Source organism: Platalea leucorodia, assembly GCF_965183815.1.
Source record: "Platalea leucorodia genome assembly, chromosome: 3".
Taxonomy (NCBI): Eukaryota; Metazoa; Chordata; class Aves; order Pelecaniformes; family Threskiornithidae; genus Platalea; species Platalea leucorodia.
This window is the reverse complement of record NC_138825.1, coordinates 92,612,680-92,640,485: the sequence shown is the minus strand read 5'-3', so window position 1 is coordinate 92,640,485 and position 27,806 is coordinate 92,612,680. Positions and strand designations below refer to the sequence as shown.

Below are 27,806 nucleotides of genomic sequence, written 5' to 3'. Positions count from 1 at the left end.
ACCTTATACATACTGTTAAAGATGATGGAGATTTTACTAATAATTCCTCACTTGCATTTGCTGCTGACTTTATTGCATACTACCTACATGACTTTTGCCTTTGAAGAACACTGTTTCTAGATGAGTCTTTTTATACTGGTCAGCCTTTCTTCTGAGAGTGTTTTTGTTTTGGTTTCGGTTTTTTTTCCCCTTGGTATCTGTTAATGATTCTCCCCCTCCCCCCTGAGTAAATGTTGCTGTTCTCAGACAGCTGCTATACAATTAATATAGAATTAATTTGATTTCTTTCCTCAAATTAGACTTCTGTCAAAGACATGGAATATTTTCTGTAGTCTGGGGACAAGGATTTTGTCCTAATCCAGTTTTAAACAGCAGAGGAAACTCCTTTTCTCTCTTCTTGTCTACTTCAGAAATGTTTTTCCTCATCTGTTTTTCAAATGGAACTAAAAATGTAGATGGCCACTCTTTGTTATCTGTATTCTGCATCTTGACTAGTACCGAGAAAAATATACATCAGCGTGGGGTGAGGTACACACAAATAGAATATGCATCTTTTCACACATAAGCGCCAACTATTAATGACAATTCCTTTTAATTTCTAGGCAACCAATCAGATTATTATATGATTTTGGACGTAAAAGATGCTTTCACTTTTTCTCAATCATTTGAATATCTTGAAAATAATATGGTACTTTGCCTTTGAATTCAATCCCTCTGCTGCTGATTTTCATTGTAATAAGCGTGCCACAGTGTTGATCGTGGGATCTGTTCCTCCTCGTGTAACAATGCCCGTTCTATTCTTGAAAAAAAATACATATGCATATTTTTAATAATTGTAGGGGTCCTGCAGTTCAAGCCACGAAAGCTGCTGCTGGTGCTAAGAAGCATGATCTCAGTAAGTGGAAATATGCAGAGCTTCGCGATACAATCAATACATCCTGTGGTAAGTTGTTTTGTTTTGGTTTTTTTTCTGATTTGAGAAAGAAGTCAAGTTGTAGTTGTATGAAAGGTGTTACTTTCTTCCTATGACAAAGATAAAAACTTGTTCATGAATTTATTCAGGTTTGAATGAATGCCAGATTAATTTTAAGAAGTTCTGTTACCCCAAAGAGAACAGCGAACTAAGCTATTTCCATACTGAGGAAACAGAATTTCCTTTGTTACCTCCTTTACTGATTTATATATTTCTGATGTTAAACTGCTTGGACCATACAACACATTATAATTTCTTAATTAAATTGTCTCAATTTTATGTGTTTCCACAAAGGGAATAATAGTTATTATGCTTTACCTAGAATTTGTGTGGTCTAAGAAATATTTTGCTATCACTTCTTGCTGTCAACAAATCACAAAAAAGCAAATATGTCATGTAAAGCACAGCGTAAAATCTTTTCTGTCTTAGATGTTCAGCTTATTCTTTAATTTTCAAAATGTGTAACTTCATTTGGGAAGCTCACAGTTGGGATATTAATTATTTTTCCCCCAGTGTTATGAAGATAGAAACAGATAAGAATTATTCCTTTATTAGATATTACTGTTTCTTCCTGCTTCTGATTGAAAACGGTTAATTTCTGATTTAAGATAACTCAGAACTTCTCCCTGGATGTAGAAATTGGAAACAAACCCATTCTCTCTATTTGTGTTTAAAACCCAAAGTTAGCTCCAAATTCTAACTGTGTCTCTATTGTTTTTACGTATGCAAGACTGAAGCAATGTTTTCAGCTGAACAGGTGGTGCAGTAATACATGGTGCTGATGTGTGTTCATCCCTAGTGAAGCCAGTTTGGATACTCTTAGGTGACTAATGAAAAAGCCTTGCAATCATTCAGTCTCTTAGTGGCATGAAATTCAGCAAAATTAAAATATATTTAATAAAGTGGAAAAAGAACCTGAGCAGAACCTGAAAAAGATCTGAGCAGCCAAGTTGCCGATTTTCTTTTTTTCAGTTGCAGAAATAAAGTTCAGCAGTGAAATTTTATCTGTTTCTGTACTGCTTGGCTTGTGATAATGTCAACAGGCAAATTTAGCAAAGTGAAAATTTTATTTGTAGCATTTCACTGCTCCAGATCTCACAGCAGAACAGCTACTTTGGGGACTGCCATTCCTCTAAAGGAGAAAAGGATATATAGCACTCCAAGGATCCCTCTGGGCCATAAAATACAGGTTCTGTTGCTGCAGAGAGTGAAGGTTTATTATATTACATTATAACATATTAGTGTTACAAACTGATCTAAAATAATGTACCTATCAATATAGAAAAGCATTTAATAAAAAATTTTTCTGATTTTTCTCACTCCTCCCTCCCTTCCTCATTTTTGAGACAGATATTGAACTGTTGGCGGCTTGCAGAGAAGAGTTTCACAGAAGGCTAAAGGTATATCATGCTTGGAAATCCAAGAATAAGAAACGCAATGCAGAAACAGAACAGCGTGCTCCTAAATCAGTCACAGACTATGGTGAGGAGAGAGAATTTTGTGTTTATAATAATTTTGGTGACAATGTTCTAAAGAAAACATTTCTAGAATTAATTCTGGGTTCGCTAGGTTGAAGGAAACTCTTCGGGTTTTTTTAGAGTATTTTTGTATTGATTTAAGGCAGATATTTTCAAATGATTGCAACGGGCAAATGCTATGCGGAAAGTAGAATACCTTCAGGAGACACAGATACACGTACAGAATAGTTCTCCCTAAAACTTTTCTCATACCAACTCACATCTGTTAAAAATAGTTCTTGATTTGGTGGTGTTGTTGCTGGCATTTTTGCTAAATGTTCATTGCTGTGCTACTTAAGACTAAGGAAGATCATTTTCCATTTATGAAACTGTGATTTGCATTTTGAGACGTTTGAGACTTTTCATTTTTAAGGTTGTTCATACTAGTTCTGACCTCTGTAATTACAAATGTTGCTTTCTGGGAGTAGCTAGTGATAGATCAGAACAGAGAATTATACCTAAGGGCAGAATATAGATTCTAAAAATAGTTTTCAAATAGTCCATCTATCAGAGAATTGCATGTGATTTTTTTTTTTTTTTGTGCTATAAAAAACAAGATTGGAAGGAATCATGCTCTGTTATGTAGTTCAGTATTATATTTGGGGTCCAGACAAAACAAAAAGTACTGCTGATAAGGGGGTTTCTTCTCATGCTTTTATTCTTTCATAAGATACAGATACATAGACATAGATGTAGATACTTTTAAAAGGTGCTAATAATTTCTTCATTTACATTGCTGGAAGCCTTACATATTTTAGGTTATGTTCTCTTTTTTAAAACTCACAATTTTTGATTATGGCATGACAAATTTTGCATAGTCCCTGGTTTCGTATTAGACTGTCATTCTGCTGGTTTCACAGATGGGTGTTTATTGTCAAAGCAATACACTAATGAGAATAAGTGACTGCCTTTCAAATTCAACAAGAAAGTGTAGGAGTTACCATGTTGAACACTGCCAGACCTCAAAATTAGGTGCCTAGTTTCTGGAGTGATATTTGCAGAGCGGATTGTTACTCTTTCCCTGCCACTCCACCCCCCAAGTGCAGTGATCGTCTGTTACAAAAGGAATCTAAGAAATGAACAGAGTCACAGCAAATGGCCATAATAATTTAGTCAGACCTTTCATGCTGTCTTCTGCTTCCATGACTGTTGTGTTCTGGCCACACAGTTAATGGGAGAGGCAGAGGAAAGGGAAGATGGGGAGAAAGTCCCGTTAGCCTGGGATTAGAGTGTTGTCCTGGAACATGGGGGATACAGATCCCAGGGGATACAGGTGCCCTACTTATTCTCAGTGTTAGTCCTTATAAAAAGGTGTCTCCTCCCCCTTGATTCATTTACTGAGTTATGCATTGCTTGAGCCTTACCTGAGACTTTGAGCTTTTCAGGGAACTTTGGTACAGATATGTGGCAGGTGAAATTTGGACCCCTGGAAAAGATGTTATCAAAGAATGAGTCCTCGTGGCCATGCTTAGTAAGGTGGTTTTAAGTGTTCAAGAAAGCTTATGACTGAAACAGCAGGAAAAGGCATTTGAAGAACTTCTGCAAAGTGGTAACTTGCTTTGAATTTGAGCTGGCAAAGTCTGTCTGGAGCTAAATGGGTAAGATAAATATTCATGCAGAGTATTGCTGATGGGAAGTAGCAAAGAGCAGAAAATCTTTGGATTTGCGCAAATAAAGCTTGGAATATTCATGATCTCATCACATTTAGTTAGACATTTACAGCATTCTTTTCAATGTTTTTCATTGCATTTTTTTACTTTTCTTGAAATATGGCTTCATATTTCTGAAGAAAAGTTAGAACATTGCAGTTCAGAAGAAGGTCACTGATGGTGATGTTTAGTGACTCTCGTCAATGTCAGAAGTAATTCTTCCTATTGCAAATAATTATACTACATGGGCATTTCACATCTATGTATTGTAATGATCTGAGAAGGTAGTGGGAAGGAACTCTTGATTTCTTTGATGTTTAAGCTAAAAGTCTTTCGGGTGTCAGTGGATGTGTGCTTCAAATGATGTACTTTCTTCTTTCTGCCTTTTCACTGATGTCATATAATTTTACAGGTATCCTTTAATTAAAATTCATACATTCAATATAGCAGCTAAACACTGGTTTGTGTATTATTATTGGAATAGGCAGATTTGGTATTAATAGAGGTCTGGAAATCTTTTCCTAGCAGAAGTGTCAAAAAATAAAAGTACTACGTTAATTAACTAGCAGATTTGTTACAGCAACCGATGCTTAGCATGTATACAGCTGAGGTTTTGTAACAGGCATTGCAAATCATTGAAGTAATCAATTTCAAAATTAATTTCTGATGAAAATAGAAGCAGTTGGAAATCTATGAAATTTGAGGAAAGGAGACATTTTATATATGTCAGTGAGCAGAAAATGAATAATACTTAGCTCAACGTCTGTGTTTATTTTGTAACTAGAATTTCCATTTGTCTATCATTAGCATTGGTGAAAAATGTTGAGGTAATGAAACTATAACTTAAGAAGGATCAGCACTTCGCTGTTTTGTTCAACATGTAATATTTGTTCGCAGATTTTGCACCATTTTTGAGCAACTCACGTAAGTGGGGAGATGGTTATTTAAGCTAACTTTGAAGAACAGGAACACTTGAGAGCTCTATACTAACATTAATTAATCCAGTGTTTTGCTACATGTGAACACAGAATTTAATTGTTCAAAAAAATTCTATTTTACAATTTGGCAATGTTATTCAACTGATGGTAATTATATGTTACTTTAGTAATTTACGAATGTACTTTACTGCTTATTGTCATGAGATCCTACCCCTTTGAGCAGTCATGGGAAGGGAGAATGAAATAACCTTTTTATATAGGTTATTTGAAGGTATAATCCCCTATTATTTTTCTCTTTTTTTCTTCCCCCCAAGAAGTACCATGCTTGTTCTAACATTTTTTTACTGTCTGCACATGGCTTTTTGTTGTAGCAAAACTCTGGAATCAACTTAATATAACAGCTGTTTTCCTAGCACACAAACTAACATTCAGGTGATGGTTTCTTTTGAATAAACAACTGCAATTCCATAGCACTGAAAAATAGAGGCTATAGTGGCTGCTTAGCATTCCTGTCCTCTAGATTTCCTCTTGAATTTAGGTACGCATAGAGGTAGAAATGAGCCTTAGCAATTACAATTGCAGAGCAAAAAGTGTTTGATAATACTAAAGCACTGATCTGCTGTGATAGATGTTCAGACAATTTGCAGAAAATAGAATTAATTTTCTATAAACTGTAGACTATGCCTGTAAAATACGGGCTTTTTCAGAGTTGATGTATAAAAGTAACATTCACCTATTAAAATCTGTTTTGTGTTTCTTCTCTTTGTTTATGTAGATATGGAAAAAAAATTGGGGAGTATGATTTATATAGTACATATATTTTTTTAAGATTCTGCTCTTCACATTTAGAAAATCTATTTTTGCTTGAAACTAGGTGGAAGAAATTTCAAGGTGCAGTTGCTAGTCTGTTAGTTTTGATCATAACTGTACGAATACATTATTAGAAGTGATTGTAATTTTTCATTTTATTAAATTTTAGCTCAAAAATTAGCTTTGCTGCTTAATAGACAATGGACAAAAAAGGAATTAACTTTCAATTATTCCCTTTATACTCAAACATGGAACTGTTAATACTGATTTTCTTTTGTAGAAATGGCATAGATTCACATTCAGAATTTCTTAAACAGGGTGTTTGTAACAGTGGTATTGTAAACCACTAAAGCAAGATCAGTAATAAACTTTTGCAGGAGGCATTTATTAAAGGAAAGGATCTTGCTTATAAGAGCGTTTACTATTTAAAACTGATTTTGATCGTGTGTACATAACATTACAAAGGTCTATCGGTTGATGAGTTAACGTAGAGGTATTTGCTTTTATTCAAAAGAAGGTTTCTCTCTGAAGTCTGAAATGTGTGGGACTCTGAGGGAGTCCAAAAATGCACATGGGAAATGTTTACCAAAGTATTTATATGAAGCTTTAAAAGATTTCATATAACTCTGTCTCCTCTAGAAGTTTGGTCTGTTGATCTTAATGGTCTGAAATAAACAATTTCTTTAAAAAAGAAAGCAGCCAGAAAGTAGTTCTAGTGCTGGAGTTTAGTACATAGAAATCTAGGCAGAAAGTTACGTTTGGTGGCAGCTTTGTAGTAAGCAGTATTTGTTGTCAACATTTCTATTAACAAATTAGTCGTTTCTAACAGTATTACACACCCTTCTGTGTTGACTGTCAAAAATCTTCAAGTGGTGCTTGGTATTTTTGTAACTGAAAATGCTTCTTTGCACTGTGACCTTGTTTTACAAAGAGATGGACTGAACTGGAGCAGGTACTGATTAATGTTTCTGGTTGGTAAGAAATTTTATATGGGAAGTTTTACCTTCAATATTTATTTAAAGCAGAATGTGTTATTCTACTCGCTTTGTTTTGTCTAAACGTACCTGATGCCATTGAGCAACCTAGTGTTACATATAGATACATTCATTATCATGAGCCTTTCCTCACCAGTGTTGTAGCTGTAGTGATTAAAAGAACGCACATTATGTGAGATGGGAATACATTTTAGGTTTGATGAGATGACCTTGTATTCAGAGAGAATCTCTCAGGTTTTTGGGGGTTTGGGTTGTTTTGGGGGGTTTTGGTTGGTTTGGTTTTTTTGGTTGGTTTGGGTTTTGTTTGGTTTGTTGTTTTTTTTTTTACTTTGTTGATTAATCAAGCAAGTCATAATATGGCTTTCTTGTTTTCTGTTTTTTTGTTTGCTTGTTTTTTGGGGTTTTTTGTATGATAGCTCAACAGAACCCGACAGCCCAGCTACCAGCCAGACAACAACAGATTGAAATAAACAGACAACAGCGTTACTTCCGCATTCCCTTCATCCGTCCTGCGGACCAATACAAAGATCCCCAGAACAAGAAGAAGGGTTGGTGGTATGCGCATTTTGATGGGCCATGGATTGCTCGACAAATGGAACTTCATCCTGACAAGGCACCCATTCTCCTTGTAGCGGGTTGGTACTGAAAGCAAAATTCCAATGTTGAAAAGGTTCCGAGCTGATAACTTACTTTAGAAAAAGAGGCCGATGATATAAGTTTCCAAAGTTGTGTCCTCTTTTTTTCATCAGCAGTTCTTGTCTGGGCAGAATTTGAGGATTTGGGACTGTGTTGATGGTGGCCAAATGTTACGGGATATCATTTGGAGATGTAATTGTCACGTGTTTTACTTGTACATATACTTTAATCTGGGAAATCATAGACAGAGGGAATCCAAATGTAAATGGCATATTATTAAGTGTCCTCAGATTATTCCCTGAGCTGGAGACAGCGTGAAGATAAAACATCGCAATTTATCTGGGAAAGTTCTGCCCATCGTTGTTTTGGTTTTTAGTTGGCTTTGAAAAATTACAGCAGTTTGTATCAGAACAATTTGCACATGTGATATATTGTCTTTCCATAGTATGGTGCTGATAGCAAACTGATGCTTTTACCATATTTATGCTGCCTAGTATGGGAGAATAACTTTTTAATCTTAAACATTTAAAATAAAAACTAAATGTGGCAATGGATGGGTAGAGATTTATCTGGTAATGAAATGTATCCTCCTTTTGTGGAGGATAACGAAAGGGGGAGAAAACACTGGAGAAATGCTGTTTAGAATTCTGTGTTTTGAGGTTGGGGACTGAGGAAAAGGCCATAACCAAATTGTTTAGCTTCAGAGTGATGCTTTACTAGCAACAAAAGTTCCTTTGTTTTCTGCTAATTATTTTTAATAGAATTCCTTATACCAACTGTTGCCTGTTCAGTCTCAAAGCCCATAGCTAAAAGTAGCATTGCTGTCACGAATAGCACATTCAATGGATCACCTATTAAAAAGAAGATTAAAATATAGCAAGTGAGCTGCACTCACCATTTCATTGGATGAAAATCCATTTCATTGGATTCCTCGTGTCAGTCCTATTTGGTAAACACTGTTTGTTTAGCATGGGAGGCTGACAGATTAAGAATACTGGCTACTTGAGCAAAAGTCTAGAGTTCTTAGTAGCTTTGCTACATTTAAACAAGTTAAATAATATCAGCCCTTCACTGTAAAACTGAAAGTATGTGTAAAACAAATGCAATTGTCATCCTGTAGTGGATTTCAGGAGAATATATCAAGATGCTGATCTTTTTGGCTTCTTCTCTTTGTTCCTTTTTGCTTGCTTTTTAAGCACAATTTTGTCAGTTACAGCATCTGATACTAGTTTATTCAGATACTGCTTTTCTGCTCTGTGTGTTTAAAAAACAAACAAACAAACAAACAAAACAAAACGAACCAAACAAAAAAAAACCCCGAACAACAAGCACCCCCCCAAAAAAAACCCCAAACAACAACAAAAAAACCCAAACAGAACAAAACAAAAAAAACCCCCTGCATCTGAGGAATGATTTCCCCGTAAGCTCTGATGTCTATTAACAAACCACAGCTTGAGAGAGGAGAACAACTTAACAAAGATCTAATCTTTGTTAATGGGACCTTTGAATGATGTAAAAGCTTCATAAAGATTTTTCTTTTTCCCTTTACCATTTCAGGTAAGGATGATATGGATATGTGTGAGCTTAATCTTGAAGAGACTGGCTTAACTCGAAAGCGAGGTGCTGAAATTTTGCCGAGACAGTTTGAAGAAATTTGGGAGCGCTGTGGAGGTATCCAGTATCTTCAGAATGCAATTGAAAGCAGACAAGCTCGTCCTACGTATGCTACAGCGATGCTGCAGAACCTATTGAAATAAATGGTCATTTTGCACAGTAGCGTTCGAGATGAGAACCCTTGCCCATGATACAAAGGGAAGAGTTCCTCTGTGCAACAGAGGAAGTAAACATTCTATAATCATATTAGAGATGTTTAATATAAAGTGAACAGATTTTATTAATCATGTGGTTTGTTAATTTGTACTTTATGATGTTTAATTTGTGTAGTGAACTTTACCAGGTATGAGGACCTTGAAGAAATTTCAGTCAGTGTAGTTTGTTTTATTTTGTTTATATGTTGCATTTTCTTTAACAGTTTCTGTTATAACTCTTAACACTTTTAAACAATCTGTCTATACTTGGGTACATATTACAAAGAACTGCATTGCAGCCACCTTTTTATAAAATCCCCTCTGAATAGCTGAATAGCTGGCTTCAAATGGTGGCCTAGTAAAGAGGATATGCTGTTTCTAATAACTGGAATTGTGAGGCCTTAGCTTTGACTTCTGTTCTGGAGAAGTTGGAGTATACTTTTATATAATCTGAGACATTTTATGTCCTGATTTGAAAACTGCTTAGTGTTTGTATTTACTGACTTTTTCAGAAACTGATGGGAAATTCTCCTAAACTTGAGACCCATAAATTCCTATTTAATGCATTATCTGTCTTGGTTTAAGAGAAATGGTTTTCTGTACATTCTGAGAAGAGCATTCATATATGTCAATAGTGTGTAATGTTGGAGGTACTCAAAGAATGTACTGCTCATTAGGGCTTATACCACTTCTCTCTTAGTTTCTTTTTCTTTTTTCTCTTCAAGTACAAATTTCCTTTAGACACTTACTTTTCTGACCAAATTTCCATTAGGAATTCTTGGACAGTTTGTTTATCCAGGTAGTGTAATTTCAATATATTATGCAAAAGTGTCCAAGACTTGTATCTGGAGGCATATAAGATTAAGGATAGCATAAGGGAAATATGTTCAGCTTTTTGGTGGCAGTATAACTTAACTGAATATTGAGGCCTGAGCCTCAGGCATCCTGTTTATTTTAATTGTAATGAGATGCACAAGGTCTGTACCTTTTGTTAGATTGTATAAAAATTTGATCCAATAACATAATGCATCACCTTAATGCTATGTGCTGATGAAATAGCTACAATTTTTGGTATACTGGAATATCATAGTGATTCGGACACTGAGCTTTATCTTAATCTCCTCTGTCAGGTTTCATAGCTTGTAACAGTTCCCTTGTTAAGTAGTTTGTTTGGGGAGTTTTTGTGGGTGGGAATTATTAATTTCATACAGTTTTAAGATGCATCTTGTTCACTTATGTGAACATTCTTTTACCATGCTGGCCATTATTTCAACAAATTAAACTTGATTATTTATTATCTCTCCAATAGGAATTTGAAATATAAGTAGCTTGATGTCCAGTTACTTATTCAAGCTGATTTAAAAATGAAGTCTTGCTCTATGAACTGACAAAGTTTGCTTACACTGGAAAATAATTTCCTCACTGTTCACTCAGTTTGAAACCTCTTGGAACCTTTGAGTTTTAAATGCATAAATATACTGAATGTGTTTCAAGAGGTACAGTTCTGTAGCACAAAGAAAGCTCACGATGCATACATCCTTGCTGACCTTAGATTGTGCTTGCACGCCACAGTCTGCTTGTTGTTACAAACGCACTCCTTACTGTAATGCATGTGGAGACATTTGAGTAATTAATACCTTAACTCTGTATGAATCTGCTGCATCAGGGAATCTCAGCGTCCACTGCGTACCCACTCTACTTTTTGGTCATGTGATTGCAAATGAGAAAATGTTTTCATTTTACCCAAACATATTCTTCACTGAAGCAGTAATTTTTGGCTGGGAAGATGAAAGGAGAAGTGCATCAGACTTCTGGCTAGCAAGTTGTGTACAAGCCTGTACAGTGTTGCATGAATTTAAAGGTGCTGCTTATGAAATTTAGATACTGGTTTAACGTGTTACTGAATTGGAACGACAGTTTCAGAACTTCCAGCCTCCAGAAACTTAGCACTGCAAGAAGCTATGATTGTTCATGTGATACAAGGAAGAAAAATCACTAAACTGATAGGGCTGAGATGCCCTACGCTGCATGTATCACTACCTAGATTTAACTTCTTAACACGTTCAGTCTCGGTTCACACATATATATATATATATGTATGTACATATATATATGTATGTAAAATGGATCCTATGAGAGTGGACATGGTAAGCAAAGAACCTCAATACTTTGTGTGTGTGTATGTATATACACATATATATATATGCTTAAATATTTTAATGTATATATGTGTGTAAACATACTTGTGGGGAATTTAAATAAAACTGTTAACTGAATTTTTCCAGTCTGTTCCTTTGATTATGCCAGGATTTCCTTGACTGGCATCAGAAAGAAAATTTATTTTTCAGAATGGGGTGTATGGGAATTCTTGTTAACTAAATGACTAACAAATCTGAGCTATCAGGAAAATAAGATTGCCTTTGAAATAGTGCAAGAGGAACTGGTGGCTGGATGTTCTCAAATGTGATGTTCCCACCTCTCTGCATTGCTCCAGCAGTATACCTGAGGCAAGCAGAAGGTGCATTCCAAAAATCAGGGTGTTCTAGTTTGCACAGTAGCATGCCTTTTTTTTTTTTTCCTTCTCCTGCACCAAAAGCAGCATCTGCTTTGAGTTTTACTGACCTTTCTGTGCAACAAAATTAATTTTCAATTAATTTCAGATTATTTTTTTTTTTTTATGTCAGGCAATATTCAGCTGCTTACCAATTGTTTCTGTTGTCCCGTCTACTGTGTCAGATAATTATACTGTTGGTTGATTTGGAGAGGAAATAAAAAAAGGGGGGAGGGGGCTGATCTGTAGGACTGTAGTATTACCTAATGCCCTCCTGATCTACGGTTATAGAGAAAAATGTAATTTGGTTTTTAAAACAAAATGATGCTTTAACATGTTGGTAAACATGTTGGCTTGGTTCTGTGTGTTTGATTTAAAAAAAAAAAAAAAAAATCTTCCTGCCTCTCAGTGCAGTTGTCCATTATAGTTGAGATCTTCCGCATAAAACACTCCAGAAAACAAAGGAGAGGAAGGGAATCACCGTGCCAGGCGACATTCCTGACTCCGTGACCCAAGGATATGAGTTGTCTAGAGAATGCTACTTCGAGGATCACAAGGTCGTTAAATACTTGTCTTTCATCCACTGATAAGATTGTTTTTCTTTACCTAGTTAAATCCTTTGGGGTTTTCTCCAAAATCTTTATTTAAAGTATTTAAATGACCTCCTAATACTGTACTGAAAATTAAAAAAAGAAATAAATACATTCCATGTTGAAAACTCAGTTGTATCTCTCTTACCATTTTGTCTCTAAAGATTTAAAGTGTAATAAGTAAGGGTAAATTAAGGTATGACAAGGATAAAAGGATTTCTGTGCTGGAACTGCCCAGTGCTTTTCTATCGGATGTTTATGGTGCTTAAAGCTACGGAAGTAAAGATTTTGCTTTTACTCGCTAAGGTAAGTGTTCCTCTAAAATAACATTCTGATATTAAGAAATTCCGATTTTGTAATCTGTAGGTCTCATACCTCATTTCTTAGTATGTGTTGAAACAAGTATCTTTTTGCTTTTATTACTGTTTTTTAACCTTTATTGCTATCACTTCTAACATATTTATCATTTGCTATGCTGTGTACTGTTTGCATCTTTTTCATCAGTGACTAGTGAAACCAGTTACGATGCTTTGAGTTTGTATGCTGCAGGAATAACTTTACGTTTGGGGTGGGGGGGTGTGTGTTATCAAACTTCCCTGTCTTAAGGGCCAAATCAGAGCGGTATTATTTTTAATTTAAGAAGATTGAAGTAATTCAGACTTTGATATCTAGGAGATATAATTTTGTTTCACTTTCCTTATGGCTTTCATTTCCAGCTGTAGCTTTACATCAGTTTTAAAATAATGTGTTGTGTCTTAGTGTGAGATTAAATAGCAATTCAATTCCCTGTGAAATTTTCAAGTACATAGTTTTATTATATTTTATTGAAATACAAAAGGCTTACATCCAGCAAATATATTTGGTAATTAATAGTTGAGAGTGATAAATACAGTCATGAATAATAATTATTAAAATATACATTTTAAAATTGCCTATTTTTTAAATCTGACTAGTGATAACTAGTATGAATTGAAATATACTAAACACATACAAAAATACATTTGTAATGGAAAAAAATGGAATGCTTTCAGCATTCTTAATGCATTCTTAACTTAAGCAGTAGTGAAAAGCTAACGTCTGTTGGCAGGGATGGCTTCCAGGGCCCTGCAAGAAGTATTTTTAAAGTAGAGTTGTATTCTGACGTGTTACTGTGTAAAACCACATCTTAGGTTTCTTTTTATTTTTTTTTTCTAGTTAAATAAAGTAAGTAAAAATACTATTTCAGCTGTAGAAACTCAACCTTGTATTCTTGGGGCATTGCCTTCATTTGTACACAGTCACCAGTTTTGGTGGATTTGCAGGCAAATCTGTTTGTGCAGTTAATTGTTTGGAATTCGTAAACAGTTCTTTTGAGCGTACATAACAAGGTAAACTAAAGTTCAGTCTTTGCTGTGGTAACTGCGTGGTGCGAAGTAAAAAGAATTGTCACTAAAATCAGCTGCTATCCTGAATGCATGGAAGTTTCACGTCTGAATGAGGAGCTGTCATCCAGTATAGTCATGAACTTTGTCGAAGCTCAGTTTGAGCTGTAAGTACAACTTCTGGTACGCACCAAGCAGCAAACAGTGCCTGAGTATTATAGAACACCGGTGCAGCGTATAAATGTGTATATACTCAAGAAAAAGATGTTCAAGGTAAAGTAATGCTCATACGTGAATCAGGATTGTGGATCCATAGAGCATAAATGACTAAGCCTATAAAATACTTAATGGCCACCTATTGTCTGCTTGTATTTCTTCTACAAAAACTAACAGTAACCTCTCAAAACTATTTGTGTGTATACTGAGTTTAAAGCGTACGTGCTTATGTGCGACTCTGTAATCTACTTGCCACTGCGAGGGTGCTTGTGAATATAAATCATCGTGAAAAGATGAAACTGCAGGTACTGTGCCTGAGCAAGGAGTTTGAAGTCTCAGGGTAAGACAGTTTAACTGTCACCAGAAATGTAGTAGTGCAGCGTGTATGTACATATGTATACATAATGTGTTTATTAACAGAAAAATAGGAATCTGATGTTCATGGAAACCATCAAAAAAAAAATAATCCCAACTTCTGTGTGATTTGCAATGTGAGCGTTGTAGGGAGAGAACGAAAAAGTTCCCAAACGCTGTTAATGTGGCCTTTGGTCAATGACAGCTCGTAGTTCCGTGTTTGCCACTTACATTACTGCATGTAAGGAAGGTTAATAAAAGGGTATAGAAATGCAGTAAAGTTTCATTGACGCTTTTACCAGAATGGTTGTGACATACAATATTGAAAAAAGTCCCTTCTCAGCAAAATCTGTTTCTAGCACTTGGCTCTTGAATAAAAATACAGTTAAGGTGTGTAAGCATTAGATGCTTAATGCATGCATCTTAACGCGGGTGACTTCTTACTAGGCAAATTTTAGACACGGTCAATAAGTTGGTCAACTTGGTCATGTTGTTTAATGAAACAATTTGTTTAATGTGTACTGATTTTAGAGCTAAAATGTTAAATCTTTAGGAGTCCTTGAATTTTTGTTCACGTGCATAATCGACCTGAAGTCCAGTCTTGAATAATGCAGACCTTCTTTTTTGAATACCTGCAAGAGAAACTCTCATGAGACATTTGAAAAGCACTTTTGAATTTGACAGTGTATTATTTATCTACTGCTAATAGGCAAGATCTCACTAAAATCTGTTGAGAGAATCTCCAGTTCATTGTAAGGAGAACTGAGTTAATCCTGAAGTTATTTTACACACTAAGTCATTGAGCTCAGAGTAAAATTATTATTTTTCCTGCCTGGTGTAACAGTGCAGTGCTTCTGTATGAAATAACAAACAAGGACCACCGATACCATCATCATCTGAAGAACATATTTTTGACTCTAAAATAATTAGAATGCAGCGTGCTACAAAAGAAGCCGTATCTAAAGTATCTACACGATTCACAGTTACATAAATAGTAAAATAGTCTTTGGGATGTTCAGCTTCTAGGCATTCTTTTAAGCGTAAGAGCGGCAACTGTGCCGTGCAAACTTCTGAATCTGTAAAACCTGACGCCTGGTATTCTCGAACCAAGGGCACAGCGCTTCCATCTCTGTGTGATGTTTTTGGTCTTCTCTCCCCCGTGATTCTGGTAATGAAACCCTAAATCTCTGATATTGGTGGGGGAGCTCTAGCAGGCTAACTTGTATTCTTCTTGTATTGTTTTAATCCAAAATACTGTTTGCTTGAGGATCCAAGTGACTGACATGAGGATGAAACAAATGGCAGTCTTTGTTTTCTCCTCGAATTGCACTTCAGTCATCTTTCTTGGTGGCTGAGCGTCAGTTTTTTCAGAGGATCATGTTGTGTGTCAGTCACTGGTTCTGATGAGCAAAGAATGATATATTTTATATATTTCTTAGGAAGACTCTATAATGACTTTTAGGCTTCATCTGCATTATGTCAAATGAAGCAGTCTTTGTCCGTGCCAATTAGATTCAGCATTACGAAACAAATTGTTCTACCGTCCTCTTATCCAGCGCTTTATTTCCAATGCTTCTGGGCTATTTTGTGTCAAATATTTCTGGATCCAATAAGGTTTTATCTAAGTTTGTTAAAACTGATTTTCTGTGGTATCTGCTGCAGCACAGTTCTTTTGCAAGCTTAGAAAAGTTTGTGAAGACTCTTCAGATGAAATCCTTTTTCTTTTCTAAGGGTTAGATCCATTACTGAATTTTGCCAGATAACATCTTGAAAAAGAAGCCTACTCCCCCATGCCACATACGAGCTATAAATGTCTATAAATTAAACAAGCCATATACATCTATAATGACAAGTTTATCGAACAGCATCCATTAGATCAACTGAAAAACAAGACTTTGCAGACAGCTTGCCCTAAGACCCTTACAGCTGAAAAGCAATGATGTGCTTTATTTTTCAGCACTTTGTTCGCTGAACAGAGAACGTCCAGCACCATCGCTAATAGGGGCAGAGGATATTTCAGGAGAAAAGTTGCATTTTGAATGAGGTGGTGTCTTCAGCTTTCATCTCAAAGGAGCAGAGAGCACACGTGGAGGTGAGGAAGGCAGCAAAGACTCAGATCAGCAGGGTCAGACTCAGATCAGCTGCTTGCAAGAACTTGTGTTTTCTACTGAACTTAGAGAGAAGGAAGAGCAAGTCCTTCACCTGGACGTGAAACATGTTTGTTAATTCCTGGATGATTAATTGGGTGAAAACCCACCCATACAAAACCCCCTCTGATAACTAACTTTTGCAATCATTTTCCATGTAGTGACCCTATAACTAAACAGGAGACGTTTTTCATGCTTAGGAAGGAATTGAAGGTTATTTTAGCTTCTACGGGAATTTTCTGATTATTTTCATATACATCTTTATAAATACAGAACTGTACTTACTGTAGGTAGTACGTCCTAAAAAGCTGTCACTGTTGTCATTACGCATTGCAAAACAGAATGTAAAGACTGGAATTTTCAATTTGGCTTAAGAGTTGTAGATATCCACCTCCTCCTGAAAATTCAGTTCAAGTGCCATATTCTGTTTTAAAAATCCTAGCCCCAAAGGAGTTTCCAGATTGTGATATGGAAGTGATGCTCTTAGTTTCAGCTGACAAAAGCTGTGTTCTACATACATTTTTCTTCCTCTATCATCTTTTATCAAGCCATTAAAAATGTGTTCAACATAAGGGATCTGCTGTAAACACTCATTTTGAACTTGAGTAATGGTGAAAAACGGCCAAAACCACTTAATTTTTTTTTAAACCCATTTCTATTTTGTGATTGCCTCACTTCTCACTAAATTAATTTCCTTAACTAGATCTCGAGAAGAACTTTGTCCAAATATCCTTTTGACAATTCAAATAGAGTCTAGAGTGACACAGGTCTGTTTTCTTCCCACAGATGTGCCGTTTTATCCCTTTCATGAAATATTTTAACGCTTTTGTAAGTAGTAATTTTAAGTAGTTCAGCTGGTATGAAAGTGTATTGGTCTACAGTTACCCACAGACACATTTCTTTTAAGATGGGTGTAAAATACTAATTGTGAATGTCTGTGTGCTTGTTTATATCAGCAGCGAAGCCAATTCATTCTCGAACTTTTCTGAACTGCTGCTCCTTGCTGACTTGTCGGTCTCTATCGCCATTTTCCAGTCCCCCCCACTTGTCACAGAAACCAGACCTGGGCAGGAATCCTCTGTTTGATGAAGATCCGTGAAAATAAGTCTTTCTCGATGGTATCCTTACTTGTTCCTTTATTTACATAACAATGTACTGGCTGAAGGCAAAGATTCATGTAGCCTGGTGTCCTGTCTCCCATAGTATATACCTAGTGCCAGGGCGATCCTGTACTGATATTTCCCTCAATAATAACGGGTACTAACAGCTATAGTAAAACATTTTTGTTCCGAATTGGGCTGTGATTCAGAAAAATGAAAATGGCAAAGTAAAAGCCTTTTGTCTACCTTTTAAGAGAGCATACTCCAATAAATCAGAATTAAGAGACAGTCTGGCAATTGTAGAGAATTTTTTAACTCGGCTTTTCTCCCTTTTTTTTTTTTTTTCCCCAAAGATACAAGAGGTTTCAAGTTGCAAAACTTGAAATAACGTTTGAGATACGAGCAGTGTTCTGCACAAATGAGAATTCCTACTTGTTCAAACTCTGCGTAGCTTAAACAGGCACAAGTTATTTTTAAATGGTCTGTGTTGCTTTTTCATTTTAGATAGTCCTTCTTCCTTCATGTGTTTCAGTGACCGCCACATTAGCAAATGAGTATACAGAATGCGACTTTGTTGCATAAAAGCCCTTAAGAAGGGATTGTTGTTGTCATATCAAGCATCCAAAGAAAAACAAGCTGTTCTCTGTATGGAATTAGTACAAAGAGGCTTCCTGGTAACATTGACAAACAGGAAACTCAACAGATTTTTAAAGCTCTTGAAAATAGTCACAAACCTGGGTTTTGTCTGGCTGATGCTGGAAATGAAGAATTTCGGAGACTAACTTGTCAGTCTTGGCTCTGTAAACGGGTCTGGTGACCTGCAACAGGTTTTTTAAAAAAAAAAAAAAAAAAAAAAAGAAACCAAAACACTAGATTAATTATTTCACTAAATCACAAAAAGCACTCAGATAGGATGGACCACCAAAGCCGTGCAAGAGAGCTGTAAGGAAAGCAGTTCTACAATCCTGTTACGGAACCTATACAGCAGGAGATGTGGAAAGCAAATAAACGAATTAGTCTTTTTAGTTCTGAAATTGCCAAGCAAGAGATTGGAATCAAATTTGATTTAGTTGTAGAGTTAATACGTGAAGATGGACCTTTTAATTGAGGTGGGACCGTTTGTTGAGGGGTAAGAAAAGTATTTCCGTGCATTTTACCTCCACGCTGAATTGCGTTTTCAAGTTCACGTAATGCTTCGTGATCAGTGATCTCTGAGGAACTGACGCAAGCACTTACACTACGAGCCATGTGACAAAAGCTAGTTATGGGTTCATCGTGTTCAAAAGCAGGATTAATCCTTACAGCATTTTCTGAATTGCAGCTGTTGAGAGTAGAACTTCTACAATGCAGAACATGTTGGTTTATGTCAGATTTTAAATTGCAAAAGGAAAAAGGCGTATTTTGAAATGTGAAGAAAAAGATCGTGAACAGCTTACTGCAAATTAGAGTTTCTTTTGCTTTTTCTTCTGAACTTAATAATTAAAATGATGAAAAGAAAAACAAGGCTTAGTAAGCCAAGAATGAGAGGTTTAAAAATGAAGGGTTGTGTGGGTTCTGGAGCAAATTTTGCACAGCGCTGTCCTTGGTAAAGCTCGTGTCTACGTACAGGGCATCTAAAATAGGGAGAGGAAGAGAAAAATATACAGAACTTGAAGGCAGAAAATACAGAGTACCTCAAATGAAAACAAAGGAAAATCTGCAATTAAATATAAACACAGTATTCCCGATATACAATTAATTGTTATGTGTCTGTATGAAACAATGTGGTTGATAATAGAGGAAAGAAAATATTCTCAGATTCATGAGAATGAGTGTTAAACAAAAAGACACTGATACTTTCATTGCCAGCCTACAAATTTTAAGGAAATTATGCATTTGGAACATCTCTGACAAATTTCTAGCCCCACAGGTGAAGCTGAAATAACATTTGTGGTTTAGAACCGTTCAGATGTGTTTTGGAGTAATGCCTAAACACATCTTTGAAGCCTATATGGTGTTCGTTGGTGATTTTAATCTGAGTAGCAAGGTCTGAAATAAGAGCTCTACTACAAGTAGCTCCCTTCAAAGCGAGGGAGAGGATTGCCATATTTTATATGAGAACACAGGGGTTCCAGTTAGTGGAAAAACTAGCATGGTTCCGAGTAAATTCACAAGCAAAACAAGTGCTTAACCAAAGCAAATAATAGGCCATAATTTTCTCTCTGCAGACTGTACAAGTTCGGACAAGCTGTCAGTCTGAGACTGGCAGTGAGTTTGTTTGTAACTTGCTATAATTCACAAAAAGTTTCATTTTGTAGTTTGAATACTTTTATCATTCCAGATGATGGTTTGGTTATTACTGTACATCAAGTCAGGGCTTTTCTGAAATGGAAAGGTGTTATTTTCCTAAGCGCGTTGGTCTTGGAGGAGTAGGCTATACCCATTGCTGCTTGAGTACAGTTTTGAAGAGGACCTCTTTAGCTCACAGGCTGATTTCTAGTACAAAATACCGCAGCTGCGCTACCGTGACTCCACAAGTCAGGAATTTAGCAGTACCTGTGGTGAATTCAGTATAATCTATTATCATTTCTGCAATGCCTACTGCAGAAAATGAATTATGGCAGTTATGTTGTTGCAGTGAAATTATCATATGAATAATTTGCTCAGTAGTCTTATTTTTTTGACATTAATCCTAAATACACTAAAAGATGTATCATTAACCTGGTAAAGTCAATATTAAGAGAAAATAAACAAGTGCAAGAATTGTAACTCGTCTCTTCCTATACGTGTGGCTGGTCAACTACCGCGTGCCAGTCTGGGATAGAGAGTTTCACAGAATGCTCTGGAGAGTCCAGTCTTACAGCGAGATGAAACCTGATACTTTTAAAAGAGAATTAATATGTTCAAGTACTGTGGTAGTTCTCAATATTGGCTTAACATCATTCCATGTAAAAATCCTTATGGAATGTGTTTGCAGTTACATGGAGCTGCTGAAGCTTCAAGTCTTTCCCAGAAAGCCCCGAAAGCAGCTTCAGGCTTCATGTGCTTTATTGGGTGTTCTGGAATGAGAATAGTGTTCATAGGTGTGTTTATAAGAATGTAGATTTCCTTTTTAATATAACTTACAAAAAAATAATTTCTTAAAATACTACTATGTAATCAATAGCAAAAACATGAATGTGTTATTTCATTTTTCCAAGACGTATTTGGAAATCTGAAAAGAATGCATGGTTTCATACTTCTTGTCATCTCTGCCAATGATGCTGAATTTGTAATGAATTTCTAAAGCGTCTCTAAAAAAAAAAAAAACCAACTAGATCATGACGTTCAATGTGTACCAACAGGCAGAAGTGGATTTATCCATAGTGAGACTATTTATACTGGAGAAGGGTTTTGCAATGTTGCTTGAATGTATCTGAATATTGAGGTCTTCGCTTATTAGCATAGTTTATGCTGTTGAATAGTATATACTCAGCCCTGCTTGTTCGTGCAATAGACGTGGCAGGGGTCCGTTAACAGAATTCACGTGAAGCACCAGGTATTTACCTGCAGACAGCTCCTCTTCCTGGAACTAACTCACATTTCCCACCATTGACGCAAAGATGGGGTTCCAGCTCACACAGGCTCCGACAGGGTAATCCGTCTTGGCTTGCGTAACCAGGTTTACAAAGGCAGTCAGCCTCTTTTGTCCACTCGTTCGTTATGCATTCGGAAAACTCGTCACACGCCATGAATTTGCATGGGTCCGCCTCATCAGCTGTAAAGGAGGGGTAAATCATTAACTGGTGCATTGCCCCGAAGTAACTTGGCAGGCTTTGTGGCCGCTGGAGAAAACAATTCACGTTTACTGGCCCGCTACTTGTGCGTGTCAATGGGAGGATGTAGTCTAACATAAAAGGACACGCATCCTTCTTTCTGTAGATGACACAGCAAGCACGCAAGCTTGTATTTACTTGTACGTTTGTTTACCCCATCACTGTGATTTCATTTTCATCTCACTGACAAAGGATTTTCACATTTGGGTATTTTTATCCTTCTTTTCCTGTAAGTACTAGTTTTATACTCATGGATACTATGCGACAGCCTTGCATATGTGTAAGAAATAGTTTTGACTATAATCATCTGAAACACATAATTTAGGGCATGTCAAGGGGAGGGAATTGGATTATTGAATAATGCACAATACGATGAGGACTGCAACCCAGAAATACTGGCACTGTCTAGAGAAAATATGTGCTTGCAGAGATTTTTTTGGAAGTGATGTGTTAGCATTGGGAAAACTTGCTTTTTTTTTTTTTTTTTTAAAAATACTAGTAAGGGATGCTTCTGTGAGATTAAGGGAAAATGAGTCTGCTGATGTTCATAGGAAGGCTCAAATCAGAGGCAGCTTCAAGTCCTAACTTCACCTGTCACACAAGTCTAATTCTTCTTTCCCATTCTCTGCTTCTAACTAGAAATGACAGAAAGACCCAGAAGGAGTCATTTTGACGCAGTGCTCAGCCCAGCTGTGTGCTGGTGGGGTGATAAGGAGGGGCCTGCACCCACCAGTCCTGTCTCCTGGAGGCAGTTTCCTGCGTACCATGGGGTAAAACCCTTAGACAGAAGGCAAGAGATGAGAAGCAGACCGGGGACAGAAATTCCGTTCTTGCCAGCAAACAGTTTCCATAAGATGTGTGAATCCAGAAAGGCAAAAACAAACAAACAAAAGTGTACAGAGACAGGAAAGGAGAGCACAGAGAAGGACGTGAGAGCAGATATACGGATATGAGCCGGGCTGCGCAGGACAGCAGGTCTGGAGTGACCGGGCCTGTTCAAAGGAAGTTTGTACGTGTGGTCTTAGCAGTAGAGAGGAACTTGGTCTCAGGTCTGGTCTATAGAAATCAAAATCACCTAGTACATCAGTGTGGAAGAAAACCGGCCCTTTTTTAGTTATGTGGGCTTAAAATTTCTTGAGAAGAACAATGTGTAGTTGAAAAAGAAGATTCATGCTAGATATTGCAGCTAGTACCTGTAGGTACTATCTGGGCTGAGAATTTTCTTCTGGAGCCACTTCATGGCCCTAGATGCTCCATAATACTAATTTAAATAAAAAATGAGCATCGCATTCTTTAAAGTAGTGCTGGAAATCTCAGACACACACTAGGATATGCTTAACTGGTAGAAATTAATCCAGCAGAGCTGTTCACTTTTAACCCCTCTATAATTCCATGGCTAGTTCGTTTTTTTGGGTTTTTTTGTTTTGGTTTTTTTTTTTTTTTTCAATTTAAGACTAGTGAGTTTTAGCATGCCCAGTTTCCCTTTGCCATATACAATGTGCACGTTAATTTGGGATCTGCTTTGCTCCTGGACTGTAAGTGTACGTACATGTGAACTGTAATAACTGGGCATCAAAGCAATGCAATAAATTACAAGGTAGCTTTATTGTCAGGCAAACCCTTGTTTATATGTAAAAAAAAAAAAAAAAATTATACATATATTCCAAGTACTTTGCTCTGGTCATTGATACTAATGATCAGGAATTACAAATTTTAGTCTCTAATGAAAGAAAAACAGCTGGCAAATCAAGAGGGGATCTTAGTTCTGACAGATTCTTTTCTTATCCCACACAGAATTGCCCTCCAAGCAAAACCAGAACACTTCTGAAGGGAAAGTGGTTAATAGAAGTTTGTATGGTTGAGTAATTGATTAAAGCATTAACAGCTGCATTAGCTGCGTGTCTCCTGTAAGTCTCTCCCCGGTTTTGATGGTCACAGTTTACCTTTATACTAGTGGAAATAAAGGTTGATACTGCTAGCAAGGAAAGACAGCCTCTGCCGAAGCATTACCCAGGGCTGTGTGCTACAGCCCTGCAGTTTTCAGAAGCTGAAAGGTCTCAGCGTGTTTCTATTTGAGAAGTAGAGTTCAGCATGAGCATTTTGCTGGGTTAGAGTGTCTTTTTTTTTTGATAATGTTTCTTTTTCCATAATGGAGGGTTGGGCTACGTACCTGCCATATTTTCTCATCTTTTCTGTTTTCACTTTTTTTTTTTTTTTTTTTTCCAATCTAAACAAAGGCATGCGGGTATTTTTAAAAGCCCACTACGTTATTCTTTATACTATTATTTATGAGCAATGCAGTCAGCCCTTTGCAGCTGCTGGGTCTTGATGTATCTTTGGGACTGCCAGTTCCCATCAGTGTTTCAATGTGGTACAACATTATTACCACTAGATGGCTCTTACTTTCACAATAAATAGCAATTTACTTCAATTACCTTAATTTCATAAACAGGTTGGGGGTTTTTTGTTTGTTTGTTTGTTTGTTTTTCTGAAGTGAAAAGACAGTAGGGCTTTGAAACACCTGTATGGGAATATCCTGGCTTTCTAAACATAATTTCTTCTATTTTGACATTTTACTACTGCTCATAAGCCTTGAAAGAACAGCGCTCTCGGCAAACTCATTGTGATACAGTTTTCTTGAATTAATGCTGAAATGCCACATCAGTAAAGTAGCTGATATGGATGAAGATGAAAGATTTTGAATTTTTTCTGTATTTGCGTTTTAGCAACTTTTTAATTTTAACTTTTATATGATGAAAATTTACTACTGAAGCACAGAACTGGTGGTAGCCCAAAGTTCGCTCTTCCTAGTGAACTCGTTTATTACTTTATTCAGCAAAACATCAGTTTATCACAGCAGTATTTGAAATTTTAAATACTGTGGTTTTGTTAACTTTCTTTACCACACACTATCCATTCCCTTAGTGGCCACAAGGAGTTACATAAAATGAAACCAGATTAGAAACTGCTTCCATGCATTATAAATGGATATTTTGTTGTTGTTGTTGTTCTGGAGTTGTCAGAGATCTGTACGTAAAAAGACAGCTTAACCAAAACTGCTAAAGGCATCTGCATGCTGAAGTATTGGTATCGTTCTCCTCCATGCCAATGAAATTAAATTCAGCCCTAGAATAATTACCAGAACCTGAAAATAGATCCAGGCTTCAATTTTATAAAACAATACAGTTTTTGAAAACTTTAAGCTTCTGACATTACAAAGTGTCCAGATATGTTGTTACTGACTTTGCACTGTTTAACGAAGACTACAGCCTTATTTGAAAGGTATTAAATCAGGAGGGATTCTGGAATTACAAATCTATGGAGTGCTACATACAGTACTGCTCTGGTCAGTGAGTGTCTGTAGAATCTAATTATTCCTAGACATTATCTCCTTCTGTCTTGAGCTCTGTAGCCCTTTAAAAACAGATTTAATGATGGTCTAAACTATGGTTTGCTTACAACATTGCAAAAATCATCAGAAATTGTTTACATACTCAGGTGCAAGATTTGCATAAGTCACTCCTGCAAACTGCACATGAGCATTCTTGATACCTGTCTTCACCCAGCCCTTATTCTAGAGAGTTTTTAGTTCCCTATATTTGGCTCTGAAAAGCAGTTGGCGTACGTGCACAGACCAGCACCTCCACCCAACGTTTCATTATAGTATGAAAATATGTCTGCAGGTAATTTGCAACATCTTGGATTTTCTTACTACTCCTGATCACTGGGAGGCTATTGCTAACGTTATTTCCAAAACAGTAATACTTCTGAAGTTGTAACAATCTGAAAAAGATTGTCTGCTTGGTTTTGGTTTTGCATGTACCTTATTAATTCAATCATCTTACCTGGCTCAATATCCAGGGAATAGCTGTCAATCTCCAAATTGAGGTGTTGGGCTGCAGCATCACAGAAATCTTCCAAGACGCAGTGTACAGCTTCCGTGATATTGTATGGCACTGTCCTGGCAAACTTCATTTTGCTATTCACAATCACACTTCCGTTCCTGAAGTTAAGGATTTCCAAGTGCTTAAAACCCGTAAGGTTGGACTGAAGGTATGGAAGTAGCTGCAAAACAGAAATTTGCCTTTATTTTAACTTACTGTCAATGTCTACCTGCTATTAACTTCTCTTATCGACAGTTTTCATTATCAAGTACACACACCACACACTTATTTCTCTGAATTTAACACAATTGTTAAACTCCACCACCAAATTCACTTTTCTGTTTAGCGCTATCTTCTTCTGGACTTTGAGCATCTTTCTCAATAACGTATTGAGATGGATGGGCAGCAGTTTCCCCTGTAATGAAATGCACAGCAATTGGGGAGTTTATTCATCTGGAAGAGAAAAAAATCACCTCGCTCAAAAGCCAACTTTAATTATTTTCAAATGTTCAATCCAGGCAGGTTAGGGCATAGCATAATAGGCACGTTACTGAGCTGACCTGCTGCCCTGTTGTACCCATAGAGAAAATCCATATCTAATCTCATTCCCCCTGCTAAATGATGATATATTTTATAAGGCTTATTTTTAAATCCAGCATATAGACACAAGCCTTAGATGTAATCAGCACTGCTATACGGTTGACATGAATCTAAGAAAAAGCCAAATAAATTACATGCCAGGCATATATCTGGAGTCTCTTGAACAAGTGAAAACTTCCATCACTGACTTCATAAACTCTTTCTTTATATCCTGAGAGCATCCCAGGCTTATTGGTCCTTTAAAAATACAGCTTATCAGACCAAATTGTAGCAGGGTCTGATATTGTTAAAATACTGTGCTCTTCAGTGTATTTCTTTAAACTGTGCCCGACTATTGCATATGTTGTTCAAGTTGATTTTCACCCACCAATTGCATGAACTGTTGTTCTAGTGCTTTGTATTCCGGCGAACTCCTGTTGAAGAGGTCATCAGAAAAGTGCATGTTGGTCACCCTCAGGCTGAAGAAAACCACTAGCTCTTTGCCTTTGGCTGCGGTTGTCATGGAGCTGGTAGTTACATATTTCAGCGTAGGAGCTGGGGTGGTTTCTGCAGGCTCAGTTGTCAGCAGTGAGATATAACCGCTGCCATGCTCCGCTTCATCCAGTGCTGCTGTGCTCATCACGCCGACGTGATCTAACCCAGCAGCAATATCCTGCACTCCTGTCCTGGCGCCATCGGGAGGAACGCTCTCAGATGCGGGCACCGAGGAATCTGGTACTTCAAGGGACTGTTCGATGATCTGAGAGAGGCCATAGGATGGGCTGGTTGCCGCAGGCAGTGGTACTGTTTGGTCTGATGGTAGCACGTCTGTAATAACATCTTCAGGCTGCGTGGTAGAGAGATCACTTGAACCAATAAAGAAAGGCAACGTTTCATAAGTGCTGGCTGTAACTAAAATATCATTGCCTGATGATTCTGCTTCGTCCATGAACTTAACTGCTGCAGAAAAACGGGGAAAAACAAATAGCTGTTTTGAAAAGCAAGCATAACAAACACCAAGCATGGCAACAACATGTATATGTATTTCCACTGAAGCATTTTGAAAAACAAGCTTTAACACTATCTAAACATGAAAATGTTATTTCCATCACCAAGGAAGGACCATCACCAAGGAATAAAACACCTCATCCACATGCTGAGTCATGAGATTTCTGTGGGTGCTGTGTTTAAATAATAATTACACTTGGTAAATATTTCCTGAGCCATTCCAAAGCACATTCTTGTTTTGAAGGTACATAATCACACTGTCAGTTTACATTGACTGAAAGAGCAGATCACAGCTTTGAGCTGTCTGCTCGGATCAGTTGCGTACCAGAGTCATTCTGTTCCCCTCTGCGAGAGGTTAAAGCTATAAATCATAAAATGTGGTTAGGAAAAACAGTACAGCCTCTTCAGATGCAAACTGTGCTGATTTACCTAAAAGACGACAGCACCAGTGAAAACAAATTCAAACCTTAAGAAATCATCTGCTGCACTTGAAGGAGCCATTTGATCCAGATGCTGAATTTTTATGAGGTTCCCCTCTGGGGCTTGGCATGGATCTAGGATGTGTGATAGCTGTGGCTGAAATCCAAACCTAAAGCATGATGAATGAGACTCTTTGAAATTGGCTTGCAAATAGCTGGCCACAATGACTTCACAGAAAACGATAGCCTCCAAGCAACAGACATCTACCCAAGCTGACGACTTTGTCCTTTTCCAGTGATATACTTATGTGGGCTCTTCACGTGGGACTTTTAGCAGCCCCCTGCAGGCAAAATCACTCATCAGCTGATAGGGAAGAAGTTTGTCTCCAGTTGATGAACTCTTCCATTCCCTACACGCTAATTTCCTCCCCGTGGCCAATGAAAGTAGTAAGGGACAGCAAACTTTTGCGTTAGGAA

At 37.0% G+C, this 27,806-nt stretch overlaps 2 protein-coding genes across 8 annotated transcripts in view; one reads left to right on the top strand and one right to left on the bottom strand.

Moving 5' to 3' along the window:
• Positions 1 to 9,275, top strand: part of MYO6 (myosin VI) — a gene marked incomplete at both ends in the record, with an annotated part of 80,636 nt that extends 71,361 nt beyond the window's left edge. For 5 of the 7 annotated variants that reach the window (XM_082305550.1, XM_082305549.1, XM_082305548.1 and 2 more), the window contains 5 exons: positions 840 to 943; positions 2,324 to 2,455; positions 5,037 to 5,063; positions 7,299 to 7,517; positions 9,076 to 9,275. In XM_082305550.1, the coding sequence (XP_082161676.1) occupies positions 840 to 943; positions 2,324 to 2,455; positions 5,037 to 5,063; positions 7,299 to 7,517; positions 9,076 to 9,275 (682 nt within the window). The remainder of the gene's footprint in view (positions 1 to 839; positions 944 to 2,323; positions 2,456 to 5,036; positions 5,064 to 7,298; positions 7,518 to 9,075) is intronic. The other 2 variants (XM_082305546.1, XM_082305545.1) reach the window with 1 other exon arrangement.
• A 9,148-nt stretch (positions 9,276 to 18,423) lies between these two features.
• IMPG1 (interphotoreceptor matrix proteoglycan 1) overlaps positions 18,424 to 27,806 on the bottom strand; it is a gene marked incomplete at both ends in the record, with an annotated part of 66,145 nt that continues 56,762 nt past the window's right edge. Inside the window, 4 exons of the mRNA XM_082306360.1 lie at positions 18,424 to 18,463; positions 21,171 to 21,381; positions 25,285 to 25,504; positions 26,291 to 26,862. Coding sequence (XP_082162486.1) covers positions 18,424 to 18,463; positions 21,171 to 21,381; positions 25,285 to 25,504; positions 26,291 to 26,862 — 1,043 coding nt within the window. The remainder of the gene's footprint in view (positions 18,464 to 21,170; positions 21,382 to 25,284; positions 25,505 to 26,290; positions 26,863 to 27,806) is intronic.